General features: G+C 30.8%; 2 protein-coding genes and 2 long non-coding RNA genes across 5 annotated transcripts; 3 read left to right on the top strand and 1 right to left on the bottom strand.

Moving 5' to 3' along the window:
* The first annotated feature begins 2567 nt into the window (after positions 1–2567).
* Positions 2568–4501, top strand: LOC114944365 (uncharacterized). Its single transcript, XM_029320258.2, has 5 exons — positions 2568–3071; positions 3202–3512; positions 3622–3726; positions 3808–4009; positions 4093–4501. The coding sequence occupies exons 1-4, from the start codon at positions 2776–2778 to the stop codon at positions 3915–3917; spliced, it is 822 nt and encodes a 273-aa protein (XP_029176091.2). The 5' UTR covers positions 2568–2775; the 3' UTR covers positions 3918–4009; positions 4093–4501.
* On the bottom strand, positions 4323–7235 carry LOC114944363 (uncharacterized). The gene is made up of 2 exons (XM_029320257.2): positions 6527–7235; positions 4323–6248 (listed from the first exon to the last, which is right to left on the bottom strand). The coding sequence occupies exons 1-2, from the start codon at positions 6627–6629 to the stop codon at positions 5338–5340; spliced, it is 1014 nt and encodes a 337-aa protein (XP_029176090.1). The 5' UTR covers positions 6630–7235; the 3' UTR covers positions 4323–5337.
* Positions 6508–8474, top strand: LOC114944364 (uncharacterized). 2 transcript variants are annotated; one of them, XR_014926432.1, is made up of 5 exons: positions 6508–6609; positions 6749–7493; positions 7617–7852; positions 7933–8129; positions 8251–8474. It is a non-coding gene; the product is annotated as an uncharacterized LOC114944364 (long non-coding RNA). The 2 variants fall into 2 exon arrangements; XR_003822167.2 differs by having other exon boundaries at positions 6515–6609; positions 6749–6949.
* Positions 8475–9181: 707 nt separating this feature from the next.
* LOC146724758 (uncharacterized) lies at positions 9182–10642 on the top strand. Its single transcript, XR_014926429.1, has 3 exons — positions 9182–9316; positions 9527–9607; positions 9737–10642. It is a non-coding gene; the product is annotated as an uncharacterized LOC146724758 (long non-coding RNA).
* Positions 10643–12375: the final 1733 nt, after the last annotated feature.

Raw genomic sequence — 12375 nt, 5'->3', positions numbered from 1 at the left:
TCACGCATAATGCGTAAGAAGAAGAGACAGAAAAACTATAATTCACTTCACACATTTTATAGATTTTTGCTTCATACGCATGAATCAAAAAGTATCATATAATTAAATTATATGTACATACATATATCTTTATCTGCTTCTCTCTCTCTCTCTCTCTCTCTCTCTTTCACGCGCACGCCGAATTGTGATACATTTTATGTTAAATTAGGTAATGTTAATGTTAAACTATATGTATGTTAACGTTGAAATAAATACATCGGCAAGTTGTAAATGATAAAGAGTTCCACGCTGATTATAAAACAATTTAGTATCATAAATTGTGCGTGCATGAGCGTAATATTAACCGGTCTCTCTAATAAATCTTGAATGGAATCATTGTAAATATACAATTTTGTATATGTATAAATGCAGGGTGTCATACACGCGACACGCGACGTCATAATTTTCGTATCATTTTTATATCGCCGAAAAAACAAAGTAGTAATACTTTTCGGTGCGGTATCATATGTCGAGTGTTATTTGTCGCTCGCCGCTCAAAGCGTGCAATCTACCGCACGTTAAACTACATACTAAACTCTCTAAATAGAAAGATTCTCTACTCAGTTTACAAAATTCACATTAATTATTAAATAAGCAAACATTATCTCGACGCATAAGAAGCGGTAGACCGCACGCTTTGAGCGGCGAGCGACATATGATACCGCGCCGAAAAGATATTATCACTTTGTTTTTTCGAAAATAGAAAAATAATGCGAAAATTTTCACGATGATGCGTGTCGCGTGAAGGACACTTTGCATATGCATATATGCAGCATTGTATATTTACAATAATTCCATTCAAGATTTATTAGAAAGAACGACGAATACGATTATGCACGCACGATTTATGCTACTAAAACTACATGTTAAAGTTGAAATAAATACGTCGGCAAGTTGCAAATAATAAAGGGCTCCACGTTGATTATAAAACAGTTTAGTATCATAAATCAAGATATAAAGCGATAATACTTTTTCGGCGCGGTATCATATGTTGCGTGTGTCTTTTGTCGCTTGCCGCTCGAATCATATACGGTCTACCGCTTCTCTTGCACCGAGACAATTTTGCTTATTACATGATTATTGTAAATTTTGCAAACTAAGGATCACTCTTTAATCCGGAGCAGGATTTCTGAACGCACTCCTTGTTATGATTGATTTCCTAACCTTTCATAATATCTACGTTTTGTAATTTATGAAGGTGTGAATAAAGTACATATTAAAGAAAGTTAAATTTATTATAATAATCGTCTAAAGTAAATTTTTTTAGCAGAAATTAACAGCGTCTTAATTTGCAGGTTCTAATATTTACTGTACAACTTTAAATACCTAGCTCTCAATGAAACAAGAGTGCAATTAATTGATATTTCTAACAATATTTCAATAAATAAATTATAATATATTTTTTAATTTTGGTTGTACATCAGCTTTGCCCTACAGCAAATAGAAGTGTTTTGTGCAATACTTCATCAATGCTGTGAAAAATATCATTTATAACAAGTCGCTACTTCAGTATTCTTAAGATGATTGGCTGTTAAATGAAATGTGATAGGATATGTATACGGTATGAGACCTGATATCATTTCTGCAAAAGTTAATATATATATATATTTCTGAATATTATGCTGTGTATTAAAATTATGAAATGTCTATTTCAGATATAAAAGAATTGACATATCTTATGCATTGGTGGTAATTGCAGAGCAGACCTGTTATCAAGCATCGAAAAAGAATCCATTTACAAACCATGAGATTTTGTTAAGCGAGAGTTCATTATTACTGTCTCCGCTTTTAGAATCTTGTGAAATGTTATGGAATAACCAACTGTGACTAATTTAATTGTCGTGTTTATTGAAGAAGGATCAGTGTGCTTCTTTAGAGACATGTTAAGCTTATTTAAACATTTGCAATGTTTTTTTTCTTCTTAGACCACTTTTACAAACCATACATTATAAAATTTGAAAAATCATATTGGTGACTTTTCCATAAAATCATTACAAATTGTCAATAGTAATTTTTTTTTATAAAAAAGCTATATAGTTGCGTAGTTGTCAAATGATATGTCAAAATTAAATTGTGTGTAAAATTTAATTAATCTTTCATTTAAATTTACCTGTTTATATATTATAAAAAAGCTATATAGTTGCGTAGTTGTCAAATGATATGTCAAAATTAAATTGTGTGTAAAATTTAATTAATCTTTCATTTAAATTTACCTGTTTATATATTTCCTTAAAAAACCAATTATTTATGCTTCAGTATATGCAATTAAGAATGTACATTATAAATAGTAATTTTTTTTATTATGGTTACATATATATATATATATATATATATATATATATGCATCAACTCACTAATATAAATATACTTTATAAAACTAAAAATATTTATGATTTTATATCAGAGTCATCTTTTTAATAACATTATATATATTTTAAGCACTTTTAATTCTTTTTCTAACAAACTATATAAAATATTATTTGTATAAATATATTTGTCAAGTAATAGAAACATAGGTAAAAGGAATGTTAACAATGAATGTTATTACATATCACTACATAGCACGATTTAAATAATGGTTATTATGGTCATAGAAAGCCATGTAAACAAATATCAAAGCATACATTTAAATTTTTTTGATCTTGTGACGTTTTTTCCCGCACGTCGATTCCCGTATCATAGGTGCGTTTTCGTTGCTGCTACCAGGCTACAAGCGGTTGGTTCGTGTTTGAAGACATGACGTCACTAATAGTAACCAAGAATAAAAACATCTCGAGCAGGCAGTGCGCAAACGTGTTAGCGTGGTTGCTATACACGATGGATCCTGAGAGGTTATCTATGATGTTAAGTATGATGGAAATGATGATTGATGATGAATTATCACATATTGTTAATATGTGTCAGTTACAATCCACAAGCAGGATTGCCCTTTCCTTTCTGAAGGATAGAATAAATCATTTCAAAATAGGAATAATTGCTAACGAAGAGTGGGTGACCCATTACATTGATCAAGATTTTCATAAACAGTTTAGGTATAATAAGCACAAAGCATCAGCTTCGTTACTGCCACATTTCTTATTCATCATGCTGTCGATGTTATTTTTGACATTCATTGACTTGTTAGATTAAGTGAATTCTATCTAAATTTGTCTTTTTTGACAGGATGATGAAGAGCACATATTGGGCTCTTATAGACACAGTTCGACCTTACTACCCTGTCAAGTGCCAGAGAGGTGATGCACCTTTGGTAACAGTTGAGAAAGCTGTCCTGATGACATTGTGTTATCTGGGGAAGCATGTGCCTTTGTCTGATATAGGTGATCGATTCGCTGTGGCTCAAAGCACAGTTTTTAAGGAGGCCAAAACTATCATTTATATACTGTGTGATCTTAGAGATACATTTATTGTTTGGCCCAAAAAGAGTGAGTGTGTGATACTGAGCAGGCAATTTGAGGATCGTGCAGGATTTCCTGGTGAGCACTCTGTATGGCTTGGCTATTTTACTTTGAAATGTTTTTCTAAAGACAATGCTCTTCATGCAGAAGCTTTGTCATGTCTTATTGTCTCTTGCCATTTTTTCAGGTGTCATAGGAGCTATCGATGGTTGCCACATTGAAGTTGTACCTCCAGCAAACCAGCATTCTAGTTACATAGATCGTACATGCAACTACTCTATCACACTTCAAGGTGGGATTTTATGAAAACAGTGTATTTTTGCCATTAATATCATAATCTCTCTTATAGTAATATCAGCATTTCATTTTATAGGAATTTGTACTGCAACAAAAATATTTACAAATGTATCGATTGGAACACCTGGTTCTCGTAATGATGCCCACGTTATGAAGTACTCTAGCGTTTACCGGACGATAATGTGAGATGGAATGGAATCCATGTTTTTTAATAGCAATTATCATTTGATAGGTGATAAGGCCTACCCTAACAGGATGTGGTGCATGGCACCTTTCAAGTAAGTTGAACATTTTTGCATTCAAATATGTGTTGTTATATTTTACCATGTGAATAGCATTCTAATGCTCTTTCCTTGAATAGGGATTTTGGGAATCTTACTCCAAGACAAAGAACATACAACTATCATCATAGTTCAACCCGCATTGTAATAGAGCACACATTTGGTCTTATGAAGGGCAGATGGAAGCGTTTGATGAAAGTCAATACAGAAATTGCCAAAGTCAGTGACATTGTACTAGCCATCTGTGTTTTGCACAATTTTTGTTATCTACACAATGATGAAGTGATTAAGAAAATGATTCAAGATAAAAGACGCATGCCTAACCAACATGTTTCCAACAATTATATAGACGAAGTCAGCAAAATACAAGGCGCAGAGAAACGCAATAGAATTGTACATTTGTTCTGAAAACTTTATTTGTAAGTCTTACTGTGATAAATGAAAAATATTATAGGAATATCTGGAATAAACTATTATATTGTCTAACTATTATATTGTCTTTATTTCTCATTTCCATCTCAGAGCACATATTTGCAAAATTAAATGTTTGGCAAAACTACATTAAATAATAGATATAGAAAGTATGTAAAAAAAAAGAATAACATTGTCTTATATTCTTATATTCCCTATTGTCTTATACATATTTTATAACAAAGAATATACTCAAAATAAAATTTTACTCAGATGGAAATACTGAGTGCAAAACACAACACAATAAAAACATTTTAAATAAGCACACTTATTGAAGAATAAAATAAATATTAACTTAGAACAAAACTAATAGATATACATTGGCACCAAAAGATACATATTACACACAAATCTGGGCTTTTTGCAGTTCCTTACATACTACGAAATGACTAAGACACTTTGGTAATGACAGGTAAGTACATAAAACTAGAATCTTTCTGTAATACTTCTTAACTTACAGTAAGTAGTATAAATATAATTCTAACTTAAGTAAAATAAAACTATAATAATCTAACTTAAAATAAAATAATGTAACACTTTTAGTATAAGTACATGAAATTTGAGGTAGTTTAAATAAAATGTTAATATAAGTACTAAATAATCCTCTGTATTGATATAAATCATATAGAGAGAGACATCTGAAGTAATAAAAGTATATTTGAAATGTGTTTGAAATTCATTTTCAAAGACTTTAAAAGTTGTTTCAAACATGTTTCAAATATTTTTTTGCTACTTGGGATATTCTCATAAAAAGATAATAAAAAGGTAACTATTATTTATCACATATGGAACATATCACATTTAATGCTTGTGTTAATCAATGTTAGCTATCTATTTGTAAATTACAATGTCTTTTAATTAGTAGTTTTATTTGAGCTTGTGTTGTGGCTCAACATATTGGTAATGATATTGAGAAAAGCTTTCTTAGTATCATTTGAATCTTGCATTAGTTTCATTAAACTTTCATTTTGCTTACGGCGTTCCTCAGCCTCATTTTTCAGAAAATCCAGGATGCAGGTGTTATCAATCCTAGGTTTCTTTAGCTTCGTGGATGACTTTACATGAATGAATGGGCTTCCATCGTTTTCATCTGATGATGCATTTTCAGACTCAGTATTACAAATCCTTATGTTCGTTTGTTTTGAAGAATTTGGAGCATTCGGAATCGTCGCTGGTTGCTCGTTAGAGGTAATGAGTGTAGGTGATACCTCTCTAGACAATGAATCAAGCAAACGTACTGGTTTTGCTTTGTGTTTCCCTTTAATAATGTCAAATACCTCATCATAAAATGCTGGTTTCTTTCCTTTTCCGTTACCAGAACTGCCAGCACCAGCATTCTGTAAAAAGTGCATCACAGCACTTTCAAGGTTGCGCCACTTCTGCGAGCAAACAGATCCTTCATCTCTTGTTCCAAAATTATACTTTTCTTTTAGTTCTACACCAATTTTTTCCCAAATCTTCTTCTTCACAGTTTTCTTATCATTTAATATCATCTGAATGTCCTTACGTCCCACAATTTCAATTAGGTCATGTGTGGCTGCAATATCCAGTGGTGATGGTTTATTATTTTTGACCCAAATCTCTTCGTTGCTTCTGTCAAAGATTTCACTCGACAAAGGTGAGATATTACGTATTTTAAAGCTTTCTTCACTAGAGCTCTCTGCAGTATTGGAATCCTCTATTATTGTAAAAGGTTTACAGGAATTAGCAGACTTAAATCGTTGGATTACGGAATCATCTAGGGGAAAAGAAATATATGATCCACCTGAAAAAAAAAGTAGAAGTAGAACACAAAGATGCATTAAATATATAGAGAAATTCAAGTAGTTAGTATATAGCTCATTCCGAAAAACAAACGGGTAAAAATTAAAATATCAACTAAAATAAAATTGGACTTATTATATAGCAGGATTAGCTCTCAGCAAATATTTTATTTCAAAACATTTATTAAAATATGACACAAAGACGTAGGTAAGCTTCATGAAAGATAAATTTAATTGACTAACATAACCCCTACAGAACTCACAATGCAAGTATACTTACTTGAAACATGATGGAAAAACATTTGGCCATCAATAGAATGCACGTCACCATCAGCGCGCACGAGGAGGAAATGTTCGTTTAAGGTGAGCACCGTATTGTCCATTTTCGTTTTTACACCATGAATTTACCTCACGGTTGTATACACCATGTATACGATCGTGTCAACACTCTACAATTGATTTCGCGCCAAACAACCTACCACAACCGCGCTATCATCCTCAGGACCATGGCAGCGCGGTAGCAGCTACCGCAACCAACCAGGTTGCATCGATGACGTCACAACCAGAAACGAAAACGGTCGTGTTTGTTTCTGGTCGCTCGTGGTAGGGAAACGAAAACGCACCTCATGTGATCGCACCATGAAAGCTGGAATCCTGCTGCGTCATACCGTTAAGTGAAAATCCAGCCTGATCTCTCTGTTCGGTACTAGACGATTTTAAATACTTTTACATTTTTCTTTTTTTATCAAATAATTATTCTGAAAATGTATGTGTGTGTGTGAGTACAGTTTTGTAATAGAACTTTTTATTACACGCAAAAAATTCTCTCCTCTCGCTTCAAAAGTGATGGACGATGAGGTTAGATAATTTGTCTCGCTTTGTGTGGAAAATTCCAAACTTAGAAGATTTTAATGGCTTATTAATTTTATATTAATAACATTTTTTAAATCTCTGTATATATACAACGCAAGTTTTGTTCATCAAAACATATGTTGATCACTACATTTTATTGATATGATTACATAACCTAAAACACAAAAAAATTTGTTTTGATAGTTTTATTAACCTGCAATTTATATGTATATATAGAGGATTCAAAAATATTAATTAAAAAGTTAATAAAATGTTCTATGAATTAGAATCTTGCGCACAAAGCGAAATGAATTAACTAACTATACTGTCCTTCTTAGCAGCGAATGAAGAGAATTTTCTGCGGGTAACAATTAATTACAGAGAAATTGCAATTGGTATAGTTTATTCTTACTCTTTTATTTTTACTCTATATGTACTCTATGTACTATTTATATTATTTACTCTATTTTTTATTCAAGTGGAAACAATTCTTATAAAAGTTCTTTTATACTTTACAGATTTTGCATTATTGTGGTGTTCTATTACAAAACAGAGTTCTACACTACAAATCTGGACTCATAAATTTTTAGAATAATTATTTTATGAAAAATGTGATATATAAAAATACCTAACATCATCTAATATCAAAAGAGAAGAAATATCAAATAGTCACACTATATATGTACACTATATATGCAATCCGAAGGAATTGTCACTTATCAAACTAACTGGCATTTAATTAAACAAGTTTGTGGTAAGACATTTTTTATGAAAGTAAGAAAAATGTTTCTGCGCTTAAGTATTATTTGTTCTTTATTTGTTATATTATTTCAGGGACTTGATGCACTAATAAGATGCGATGATGTGAAGGTAAAGTGCGCACACACTTTTATTCTGGAAAAAGTGCATCGTAATATTTGTACGATACAAAATGTGTGCTTAAATGTTTGTATGGTTTGCTGTAACCATAGTTGTAATTTATTTTAATCAAATCGAGCTATTGTATCAACATGTAATGACATTTCTATAAGGTACTTATACTTCTATTACTTCACAAATATTATATTTAGTTTATTAAGAAAAGAACTGTGTGCTGTAAAAATTTATAAAGTTTTCAAGACATAACTCTAATCATAAATGTGATGCTTTTAGGTTTATACAGTATTATAGTGGGCTGATATATACATAAGAAAAAAATGAGCATATTTTACATAATAATGTATTACATTTACATTTGCATACTGGCTAGAAAAATTGACTTTAGGAAGATAATACAAACAGGTAAGCAAACAATTGTCAAATTAATTCAAATTTGACATACACATTTTAATTTTGATATATTCTTGACAAATATACAAGCATATGTTTTATTTAAACTAACTGTTTATAATTTGTAACTTCTTTTAATAAAGAAAATCTATCATAAATCTGATTTTTCAAGTTTTATAAAGTATAATTTTAGTGGTTAGTAAATAAAGAAAAGAATTATTTTTATACAATAATAAAATATTTTTATGTGTAATAGAATTATTTATATTTACATATTTGACATTGAAAGAAACAAAAATATATTAGACTTTAATAGAAACAAATACGAAAAATATATAGAAAAATATATAGAATATTAATTTAATTTTACATATTTAACACAACATACGTTTTCCACATGTAAAGTGTAATAAAATTCTAATAAAAGACCTATTCAGTCGAATTTTCAATATTTAAATAAAAATATGTAATATATGTAATATATTATCTAAAATTTTTTCCGAAGTTTTATACATAATAATTTAAATACTATAGCCATACTATAATTTATACATTGTTATTATAGCAAGTATAATATCATGTTATTAGATCAAAAATTATTGCTATTATTGCTCTGCAACTCAATAAAAAATTGTTTATGGCTCCTGTCCAAAGTATGCCATTTTCAATTTTTCGCGCCATTACGTCGGTAAGAAGCAATTGTTGAGAACCTTTTGTCGCTCGTCTTTTGTTTTAACCTTTTGTTTTAACCAAGTTTTTAGCAGTCTTAGTCGTTACCAGTCGTTACATGCGATCACTTGTAAAAACATGTACGCATTAATTAAATTTTCCAATGAAACGTATTATATTTGTAAAATTTCGCAATTACCTTCACTTAAACGTAGTTTACGTGCTAAGAAAAGAAAAGCTACAAGTTTATATCAACAAATAGAAATTATAGTGCGGCATCGTAAGTCATTTTTTGTAAAATTCCTTGAAAAGTATTAAATAATATTACTATATATTTTCACATATTGTACAATAACATGAAAATGCGTTTATAAATAGTTCTTTCATTAGATTTATATTGAAAACATATATTGTATATGTGTTGTATGTACATATACCTATATATTATATATATTGTACATATTTGTTATATTTTTTTTATATATTATAGCAAATGTTGAATATCTAAATATACTTAAAAGAAATTTGGAAAGAGGAATCCCAAAAGTGAGTTTGTGTAATAACATAAAAGGTAAGCAAAATAATCCTCCTTTACATTTTCATATATTATATTCAATTTTTATTCTTATCTGTTTATTTTACTTGCACTTTATATACTTTTCACACTTCAAATAAAAAAACGTATATGTTCAAACATTAGAAACAAAAGAAAAGACAGCAATTAAACAGCAAGTAACAAAATATGTAAAAAGAGTGCAACAAAACGAACATATCTATAATAATATCTCTACGATAAAAAAACTTTATACAATATTAAAGTATAACGTTTGTTAAATACAAAGTGGGGTAAGTAAAGCGTTACAATATTGCAGAAATATTTGTAAAAAACAATTTGAGAATTGTACCGAGGAAAACAAATGATGATAATTTTCTCATCGATTGATATAAGGTCAAAGATAATTAAAAGGTAATCCTTATTTTTTAAAAATAGAACTCTTTACACAAATTGGTTTCTCATAATATTTAATATAAAAAGTTATACGGTAGGATAACCAAAAAGTGAATAGTTTACAAAATATCTTGTACTTTAATGTGACAATTTTACATAAATTATATATAATCGAGCTGCCTCTTTTGCAAAAAGTTATATATAAAAATAGCACGTCATTTGGAGACCATTCATTCCAATGAAGATAAAGTTAAAAAATTCAGTTTACTGCCCAAAAAATGTACAGAAAGATTGAAAATAATAGATACAATTAGACGCAAAGGAAATTTTCAGTACAACACTGACAAAAATGTCGGCAAAGGCGATTTAATCGTCTGTCGAAGACCACAAGTATTATAATACAACTTATAACAAAATAAAACTTGTATTCATAAATTTTCAGAATAATTATTGAATAAATAAAGGAAAATGAAAAAGTATCTGATATCAAAGAAAAAAAGTTTGACAAACTGTCACACTATGTTTATAATCCAAAGAAACATTTATCAATGTAATTGGTTAGATGCATTTCAATAACAGGTTTGTGGTAAAGAATTTTGTAAAAATTATGAAGAACGTTTTAGCATATCAGAAAAATATATTATCTCGTTTTTTTTAAAGAAAATAACTCTACTTATGTTCTTTCTTGTATACTTATATATATATTACTTATATACTATTATATATTATACTATTATATACATAATACTATATGTACACTACTTATATACTACTACTTTATATACTTATTATTGTCATGAATTTGATATGACTTAACTCATTATTTATGCTTAGGCTTATGATTTTACAAAGTATAAGTTGCAGTGTGTAGTGAACATATTAATAACAAAAAATCCAGAGCGTTTATGAACATTACTTACATTATTTACATTTAACATTTGCCTCAGAGAAAAAAGCACGAAAAAATGCAGCAAAATAAATAGAAAATTAATTTGAATTTGATTGTTTGTTCCTTTTCAGTTGATTATGTAACCATGTTTTTACTTGCGGAGATTATCTGTTTTTTTATGCATGGGTTTTGTTTTATAACTTCATGAATTTCCTTTAATGAAGGTAATTTGCTACTTCTTATAACTTGATCAAACGCTGTTAGCGACTTTTTTTTCATCTTCAGTTCATCGTTTTCGCTTTGTGGGACTGTATGGAAAACCTACACAAAGATATTGATTTTCTATAATATATACAAATACTTTTTTGAAAACAAAATTTATCAAAATGTGTGCATATATTAAATGATATTATTAATGCAATATGTATACTAATTACAAAAATAAGTGATGATAGCTTATTTGTTAATACATCTACATCAGGAATTGTCGATACATCTACAGCAAAAATTACAGTTGGTTCAAGAACTAAAAAGCGTTCTTGTAAGTATTGTATTATTTTATTTTAAATTCGTACACATATAATGAGTACGTATACGTGAGTATATGCGTGTATATACAGTTATGTGCAAAATAACACCAGTTGAAAAAATGAGGGGAATTTGTATATTTTCTCCACCATCGAAAAGTGATTATTATAGGATTTCCTGATATTCGTCAATTTGTTCGAAGACCACAAAAGTCAGAATTTAATCCTAGATATACAGTCAAGACAGTTAAATATGATGGAGGAAACATACATATTCCCCTCATTTTTTCAACCGGTGCTATTATTTTGCACATAACTGTATATACACGCATATACTCACGTATACGTACTCATTATATGTGTACGAATTTAAAATAAAATAATACAATACTTACAAGAACGCTTCCCCCCGATACAAGAATGGTTCCCACCTTGACGAAGTCCCGCGGCTGATGGGGTGGGGGGGGGTCCGGGGCGGAAGGATATCACCCGTTCAGAGGTGTGACGGACTAGCCTGGGCCCCCCTGGCTCGTCCGGCTGCTGGGGCGGGTGGAGGGGCTTGAGGGGGCGCGCGGGGGCCGCTCGCTCAGGAGATGGCAACCGTGTGCGCCGGACAAAGCGGAACCTTCCCAAGCTAAAGTGTGTGCAACCGTGCTGAGGGCTGCATGGCGTAAGGGGAGTTACGTCGCTAACGGTGCCTCTCGGATACCGGGCGACCTTCGAGAGTATCGAGCCAAGCCCTGGGCATTCGCGGCTCTGCCCAGGTGAAACCGCGCGGCCGCGGTACTCGTGGGAACAATTATGAGTACTAACCAAAATGATAACTTTTCGGAAGTCCTACAGGGCGTGGCCACCTTAGGTGATGAACGACCTGAAGGAGAAAGCCCGAGCAATTCGGGGGCGGAGCCAAATAAGGCCCAGCCACCAAATGCTAGGGTTCGTTATAGCGGAGCGGCAAGGCGACGCTATAAAAA

This window comes from Nylanderia fulva, unplaced genomic scaffold, assembly GCF_048542155.1.
Source record: "Nylanderia fulva isolate GAGA-0341 unplaced genomic scaffold, ASM4854215v1 Scaffold118, whole genome shotgun sequence".
Classification (NCBI taxonomy): Eukaryota; Metazoa; Arthropoda; class Insecta; order Hymenoptera; family Formicidae; genus Nylanderia; species Nylanderia fulva.
The sequence above is the reverse complement of the archived record's forward strand: the minus strand, read 5'-3'. Positions and strand labels throughout refer to the sequence as shown.